The 8301-nt window shown below is 52.5% G+C and overlaps 1 protein-coding gene across 1 annotated transcript; it reads right to left on the reverse strand.

Annotated features, from left to right (window-relative positions):
* Window positions 1–544: 544 nt before the first annotated feature.
* LOC128090309 (tubulin alpha-8 chain) lies at window positions 545–8301 on the reverse strand. Its single transcript, XM_052702567.1, has 5 exons — window positions 8177–8301; window positions 5569–5791; window positions 3176–3324; window positions 1165–1845; window positions 545–934 (listed from the first exon to the last, which is right to left on the reverse strand). The coding sequence occupies exons 1-5, from the start codon at window positions 8177–8179 to the stop codon at window positions 641–643; spliced, it is 1350 nt and encodes a 449-aa protein (XP_052558527.1). The 5' UTR covers window positions 8180–8301; the 3' UTR covers window positions 545–640.

An 8301-nucleotide genomic window follows, 5' to 3' on the forward strand; every position in this document is an offset into this window, starting at 1 on the left:
TTGTGTTCCCAAGCCTCCACCCAGACCACGCAGAATGTTTCAGAGGTATTCTCATCTGCAGATAACTGCATCAGCCAAATCCTGCCATTACACCAGATACACAAGTTACAGTCCTTCCTTCTGCCTTCCACATGAAGCCACACCAACAAACCATTTCTGCAAAATAATCACTTTTAGGGAAAAGCGCTGATTGACCCCAACAGCTAAATGAGGTTCTGCTTCAGAGTGAAGGCGCCGTGCAGACAGCAGGCAGGCAGGGACTGAAGGACAAAGCAGCAGGGCAACCACCAGAGGGCCCACAGCTCCCCCTGCTTCCGCACACCAGAACATCATCTCCCTTTCCTGCTTGCTCTCTCAATTACTCACAAACACCAACTCTACGTTAGAGCAGTTTGGGAGCAAATTTGCACTATTCAAACAGCAGTGCCATACGGACAGTAACTTCTAGCTGCAGCTGATTACTTTATTCAGCTTTCTCAGGCAGTTGTCTTAGACTATGGACCGTTTGAGTACAGCTGATGAAGATACAGTGTTTGGACACTACTGGATGTCTTAAAGAAGTTTATTCCAATCATTAGACATGATTTACACTGCTAATAAGAAGGCCCTGGAGAAGACCTGCCATTCACTTTGGCTGTGTTCAGTATTCTTCGCCTTCGTCTTCTCCATCCATCGAGTCTGTGCCCACTTCTTCATAATCTTTTTCAAGTGCAGCCAAATCTTCCCGAGCCTCTGAGAATTCCCCTTCCTCCATCCCTTCTCCAACATACCAGTGCACAAAGGCACGTTTGGCATACATCAGATCGAACTTGTGGTCAAGACGAGCCCAGGCCTCAGCAATGGCTGTAGTGTTGCTCAGCATGCACACCGCCCGCTGCACTTTGGCCAGGTCCCCTCCAGGAACCACTGTTGGTGGCTGGTAATTGATGCCAACCTACGGGAGAAGCACAGAAGACCGTGAGTTTCCTCGTAGCATTCAATAGCGACCACAGTCAAAGAAGCCAGAGGAAGCAGCTCTGCACAATAACACTAAGACTCATTTCTCAACACAAATCAGGTGCCCACCTACACATTTTAACGACAAAATACGCTTAATAAGAGCATTACGGCAATTAGCCTTAAAAACAAAACAAAACAAAGGCTCGTGATGTAACTGAGACTTGCCTTAAAACCAGTAGGGCACCAGTCCACAAACTGGATCGTGCGCTTGGTTTTGATAGCAGCAATAGCAGCGTTGACGTCCTTGGGGACCACGTCCCCCCGGTACAGCATGCAGCAGGCCATGTACTTGCCATGGCGAGGGTCGCACTTCACCATCTGATTGGAAGGCTCAAAGCACGCGTTGGTTATCTCAGACACAGAGAGCTGCTCGTGATAGGCCTTCTCTGCTGAAATAATTGGGGAATACGTTACCAACGGGAAGTGGATACGAGGGTAAGGCACCAGGTTAGTCTGGAATTCCGTGAGATCCACGTTTAAGGCACCATCGAATCTGAGGGAGGCAGTAATGGAGGACACGATCTGACCAATGAGGCGATTGAGGTTGGTGTAGGTCGGGCGCTCAATGTCCAGATTCCTACGGCAAATGTCATAGATGGCCTCGTTGTCCACCATGAAGGCACAGTCAGAATGCTCCAGAGTGGTGTGGGTGGTCAGGATGGAGTTGTACGGCTCAACAACAGCTGTTGAGACCTGTGGTGCAGGGTAGATGGCAAATTCCAATTTGGACTTTTTCCCATAGTCAACAGACAGGCGCTCCATCAGCAGGGAAGTGAAACCTGAGCCGGTGCCTCCCCCAAAGCTGTGGAAAATCAGGAAACCCTGCAAACCAGTGCACTGGTCTGACTGAAAGAGAAAATACACGTTGTCACAGCAGTGGTACAGGCATCACGAACCCCAAACCAGCCTACTGCAGACTCACGCAGCCACTCGAACCTGACGTACCAACGGACCAAGCTTCAGGACAGTAACATTTAATCCTTGTACCATTAGCCATGGAAGCGTCTCCAAAAATAACAAAAACAACAACAACAAAAAACCCATTCCAAACTGGTATTCTTAGCAGTTTTAAGTCACCAACATACTGGAAGGCAACCTTTCCACTTCTTCCTAAGTTACTGCCTCAAAACATTTTCTGCTCCCATTCTCTGCAAGGCCAGTAGCATCATAGTTCTTAGAGTTTTGCCTTGCTCGATAAACTGTCTGACCCTCGCACTGACTGACTCCCTTCCTGCACAAGGTGCAGCAGTGACCCGTGCCACAACTACTGCTACAATCCTGCGAGGGCTGTGGGCACGCAGCTTATGTCAGAGACCAGCTGTCAAACTGCATTGCTTCACCACTCTCAGACGAAGCCAGGCCGCATTCCCCAGCAGAGTGCTGCATGATGCCTACCTTTATTGTCAGGGCTGACAGGGAGGTAAAACAGCTTCTAGAGGGAAGTTATGACCACATTTCTCGGGTCAAAGTCCAGACTCGGCATCAGAGCCTGCGGCAGCCAAGTTCTCGATACCAGCTTTGATCTGCAGAAGCTGCATCTTTCATAACTCATTTAGCATTCCATGTTAAAGCACCAGAGGTGAACTCTCAAATCTTATGCAATGAGAACACCCTGCCTTTGTGATATTGGTGAAGTACATGCTGGCTGCTCTAGAAAAGGGAACTCTAACCTACATTGTCATCTTCAGGATCACCACATGAAGAAAGCACCAGGGAAACTGAGCTATCACAGGCCACTGAGATTTATTGGTTTTCTACTGCTGCTACAGTAAAGCTGAGTCAGAAGTTACAACTGAAGGAAATTCAAAGAAAAGTCTAAGCCACGTGAGCTAAACCAACTTAACCTTCCTTGCAAGAGCCCCAGCCAGGCCATAATCCCTTTCCAGCAGGAACCATGCAGATCAGAACATAATCTCACACCCTGCTTTCTGAAGTTGAACACGAAGACATAAAATGTTGGGCATCTCATCAGCACTTTAGGCCATTTGAAAACCCCAACAGGAGTAACTTCAGCAAGCTGAGGATAAGGACGCACGCAAAGTAACCACACAACTTCCCAACCATGCAACAAGTTAGAGCAGAACTCATAGGCCTATCTGTTTTGACAGCCTCATCTCCAAATCCTGTAAAACAGGATAAAGAATCTCATCTGAGTGCCTGCAGTGAGAGGCCTTACCAGTTTCCTGATGCGCTCCAGGACCAAGTCAATTATCTCCTTCCCAACTGTGTAATGACCTCGAGCATAGTTGTTTGCAGCATCTTCTTTACCAGATATCAGTTGTTCGGGATGAAAGAGTTGCCTGTATGTCCCAGTCCTGACTTCATCTGGAGAGACAAGAGAGTTTTTTAAGACGTTGCTTTTCCAGGTATTTTCCAGATCCTTCGAGCTTCTGAGGCTGTTCAGACTGAGGCACCTTGCCCTTATTTACAGATAAGAAGGAACTGGTTTTCTTGCTATCAGCAGATGGTGCCCAGTGCCCAGCATAGCCAAAGCGTGGGACACCTGAGAAAATCCACTGCCCAGAAAGCCGCCCCATTTTCACAAGCAGTTTTTCGCTTGCCAGAACTATTTGCAGCCAGACTACAAAGCAGAATCACTGTGCTGGAGCTGGGGACTCAACTTCTGATGCTCATCTGCAAAGAGGGTCTGAAGCACTGCCTTTCCCCACGTTTCCCAAGTCACCCACACTGCTGCTGCAATGGGCGCTCAGAGCCTGCACTGCTGGCTTATCACCTTCTTTCCTTTCCTTGTGCTTTCTGCCAAGGGCAGAAGGGAATGTTTTAAAGGAACAAACGTTATTCAAATACTACTAGAGCAAAAGTAAACTCTAGCATTAATGGCTCTTGCATGAACAACTTGGAGAATTATGAGGAATAACCCTTGGCTGTGTGTTGAGGCCAGCAGGCAGGAGAACCCAGCTGCCCTCTGCACACCTGCTCCTCGTGTTTGTGTTTCACCACGGGAGATTTAAGTCACTTCCATCAAACTCTGGACAGGTTCCTGCCTTATTTCCTGCAGGAAGCTCTGGCAGCACTTTACACACCACGCACAGAGCTGGTGCACACATGCTGCAGTCCTCGCTTTCACCAAGGGCAGCATTATTAGGAAGCCCCAGCAACCCCCAGTGCTCACACACGGCATCTGTATGGGTGCTGCACACAGAGATGTTCTGAGACAGCGCAGCGGGGCACAGCGCTTGCACAGGAAGAATAATCAGAGCAGCATAAGGACAGAGTGCTGACCCCCAAAGGCCCGCGATGTCACCCTGCTAACGAGAGGCCCAGCTCCTTCAGCACTGCCAGCATTTCATCAGGCGGCCTTTTGCCCATCTCCCATGCTGCACTTCCATCATTAGCGAGCGCTAATGAACACCTCCACGTAGAGCTGCCCCACGGCTCAGCAGCTGCTCCTCCAGCAGCAAGGCACGAGCTCTGCCAGCTGCTCTTCCTCACCTCCTTCCTCAGCCTTTCCTGGTTGCTCAGAGCCACCACCCGGCCAGCAGCAGAGGGAGCAACAGCTGTGGGGCTCAGGGAAACTACAGCTGATGAGCCACAGCTCCTGGCAAAGGGTCAAAACGTGCCCTGCTGTGGACACAGCGTTAAAGGACATGGTTTAGTGAAGGACTCAAAGGGTCAGACTGATGGTTGGACTTCGTGACCTTGAAAGTAACCTCCAACCTAAATGGTTGATTCTATTTGAATGTTCAGCCTAACCTGCCCAGCAGCCTGCCTCCTGCAGGTCACAGAATGGTTTGGGCTGCTACAATTAAAGTAAGCTGCAGGGAGCCCTCACTCCTGGGGTATATAGGAGTAGCTTTGGCCTTTTCACTCCTTCCCTTCACAACTTTTTACGTATTAAACAGAGCACATAAACACAGCAACTGTACAAGCATAGGCAGCGCAGATCTGAGCACCCAGAGTCGCCACTGAGGGCAAAGACAGCCCCCAGTCTGACCCAGCAGGATTAGTGAGGCACAGACTGGTGACAGAGCAGCCAGCAGCACGCAGTGAGGGCGAGCGTGAAGAGGCAGCGCTGCCACAGCAGGGGATAGCACTGATTTTCAGGGGAAGGGGGGTGGTCACAGATCGGGGGGCACAAAGTCAAAGTACATGTTTAATGTATCTGATTTTAGATGTGCAATTGAGATTCATTTCCTCAGACACAGCAGGACAGAGGCCAGAACAGTGCTTTGAGAAAGCAGAGGAATAATGCTATACACAAGAAATCTGCTTAATGAGGTATATTACAGCTTTCTAAAAAGGCACCTGTGTCTACTGAACATCCCACTCCGTGTGCTTTCAAGAGGTTATAACTATCTTCTGCAGCAAAAGCATGTGGCATGTTCAGAATTTAATTCTGCAGGTTGGCAGAAGGTGGTGTTTAATCCTTTGGAGTCCTACTGAACACAGAGCCAAGCGCCCCCCATTACCAGGAAGATGTAGGCAGCCTTTCTGCAGTAAGAATTCAAAGCCCCAAAGCACTTTGTCAAGGAATGGATCCCTTGGGCAAAGCGTGCAAGTTAAACCCAACCTGGCACTACAGTCTCCTGCGTACATCGCTGTATTTACCTATCACTGCTGGCTCCAGGTCCACAAACACAGCACGAGGGACGTGTTTTCCTGCTCCAGTCTCGCTGAAGAAGGTATTGAAGGAATCGTCGCCTCCGCCGATGGCTCTGTCGCTGGGCATGGTCCCGCTGGGCTGGATGCCGTGCTCCAGGCAGTACAGCTCCCAGCACGCATTTCCAATCTGCACCCCGGCCTGACCGACGTGGACTGAGATGCACTCACGCTGTGGGAAGGAAAAGCTTGGATCACTGGCAGAAACAGCAGCTTCCTTGTTTACAAAACATTCAGCACACACAGCTTGAGCTCCCATATTGCAAGGCTGTTTGAACATTGGCCTTACTGTCCTGGTGTTAAGGGCACCGGGCACAAACTCAGCAGGACAAAAGGTCCTTTCAGCCACCCACCTGGGAAGACCCTTTGGGACAGTGTCATCTTTACAGTCTCATCTCTCCTCTACCCTCAACCAAACCGGGAGAGCCGAACTCATCTGAGCCCTTCAGCCAACGTTTGTGATCACAGGCAGTGATTTAGATGAACTGATGACTGCACGTCACTGGCCTGAGCCTCCAGAAAAACACCCCTGCACTCCAAGCCCAGAAGCCAGAGGCAGTGAAACCTCCCTAAGATCCATGGCATCCACCATCCATCTCGGTTAATGCATGTAAAATCAGAAAAAATATCCCAATCACTTCAGGGAGCTCCACCAGGAATCCTTCCCTAAGCAAACCCTTCCTGTTGCTGCTGAAGGCTGAAACAGGCCCCACATTGCACTGCTGTACGAGTGCTAAACTGAGACTGAACAAAATTGGGCCTCGTTTAAATCGTGCCAAAACAGGAAGATCATCCATAGCAATTTACAGATTCCCAAGGTCCATTTGACATCCAGAGCACAACGCCAGCTTCCTTCACATTGCAGCACACAGCTCTGAACACCGGGAGCCAAACCACAACTGAACCAGCTCCAAGCTCCTGACCTGTGGCATTTCGTGTCCTTCTTTTTACCAACTTCTCGTTCTGAGTGACGGAGCAAAATGCAATGCACAAGAGCTGAGCACAGGACAGCTTTGAGTCAGTCACACTGGACTACTCAGGCCCTATGAGCGGGTGATACAAGTTGTTCCCTAAAACTGCAGGGTAGCGGGACCTGGAACAAATGCAAGAAAGCACGAGCAAACTCTCTATTTCCTTGGGAGCTCCACCTTCAGAACTCACAATCTATTTGCTAAAGAACAGCGCTGCGGTTGAGAACACGCGATGAAGAGGTGAGAGCAAGCCCCATCTCAGCCGTACATTCAGACACACAGCTTCCAGAAGAGCAATGCACAGCCTTGCTGCAGCCAACCACACAAAGCTGCTGCCAGCCCACTGCTCTCCAGGGCCACAGCTTCATCCCTGTCCAGGTGGGAGCAGTGGGCCTTGCAAAGCACTGCCATGGCAGAGAACAGCCAACCCACATAGCAAAGAAAGCAAGAGGAAAAGAAGCTTCAGCACACAGCCCAGCAAGGCTGTGCTGTCCAAGAGATGCCAGGTCACAGCAATGAGGTCACGCTGCCCTTCAGGACAGCCCACGGCTCTTTCCTCCACTGAGAGGGAAAATACAGAATTAATTCCCCCACTTCAGCCTCACACCTGCAGTGACACCTACTGCTGAGATGCGCTTTGTTAGCAAAGCTCCCAGGCAGCTGCGAAGGTCACCGACGGGACGCGTAGGAACCAGCGTGCCCCCAAAAGGTGAGACGTGGAAAAGGTCGAAATAAATATCAGCTTTCCAGCACAAAATGAACGAGTGGCACTTCTTGAAATGACACCAAGCAAGGCCGTTCGTTACAAAGAAAGCCTCGGCCTGGGCAGCACAACCGTGGTGCCGCGCTGAACACGTGTATGTTTACTTCGTGCAAGCAGAAAGTCCAGCACCGAGGGCAGAGCGAGCGCCGTGCCCTGGTTCGAACAGGGCTGCAATGAACTGGGAGGTAGCGCTGCAGGAAGGAGCCTGGGGCTCCTGCACAAAGCACGCCGCACGCCCAGCAAGGTGCTGCATCTCAACGGGGCAAAGGACGCGCGGTGCTGCAGGAGGAGCCGCTCTGCTGAGCGCGGCTGGGAGCCGAGCGGGGCGGCAGGGCGGGCTTCACCGCGACGGGAGCCGTCACCGCCGGGCTGCAACGCGAATGTCGGCGGTTACGGATATCCCGTGAAAGCAGAACGGGGAGAACGGGGAGAACTGGGAGCGGCTCCCGGACACGGAGCGGCACCGGGAAAAGCGAACAGCGGAACAAAGGCGCGGAGCGGGGCACGGCGAGCGGCGGCAGGACGGACGCACAGCCGGACGGACGCCGACCCGCCGCTCCCCCCGCGCCGCCTCCCCCCAGCGCTGCCGCCCGCCGCTCTCCCAGCCCCGCTCTGGAGCCTCCCGGCCCGGCGCCGCCATGTTCTGAGGAGCCGCCACCATTTTGGGACGAGGCCCCGCACGGCCGCCGCTCCCCGGCCCGCCCGCTCCGTACCCGCACACCGCGGCAGACCCGCGCCTCCCGCCGCGCACGGGCGGAGCCGCCCCGCCCCTCCACGCCGCGCGAAGCCGAGCAGCGCCGGCTGCCGCCCCTCCCCCGCTCACCATGGCTTCGGGCCGGCAGCGCTGGGAGCGACAGACGCGCGACGGGTCCGAGCAGCACCGCAAACGCGGCCGACCTTCCCGGGACGGTTTATATAGCGAGAGGGACGGGGCGGCCGACCCCCCGC

Source organism: Tympanuchus pallidicinctus, unplaced genomic scaffold (assembly GCF_026119805.1).
Source record: "Tympanuchus pallidicinctus isolate F22 unplaced genomic scaffold, pur_lepc_1.0 scaffold45, whole genome shotgun sequence".
Classification (NCBI taxonomy): domain Eukaryota; kingdom Metazoa; phylum Chordata; class Aves; order Galliformes; family Phasianidae; genus Tympanuchus; species Tympanuchus pallidicinctus.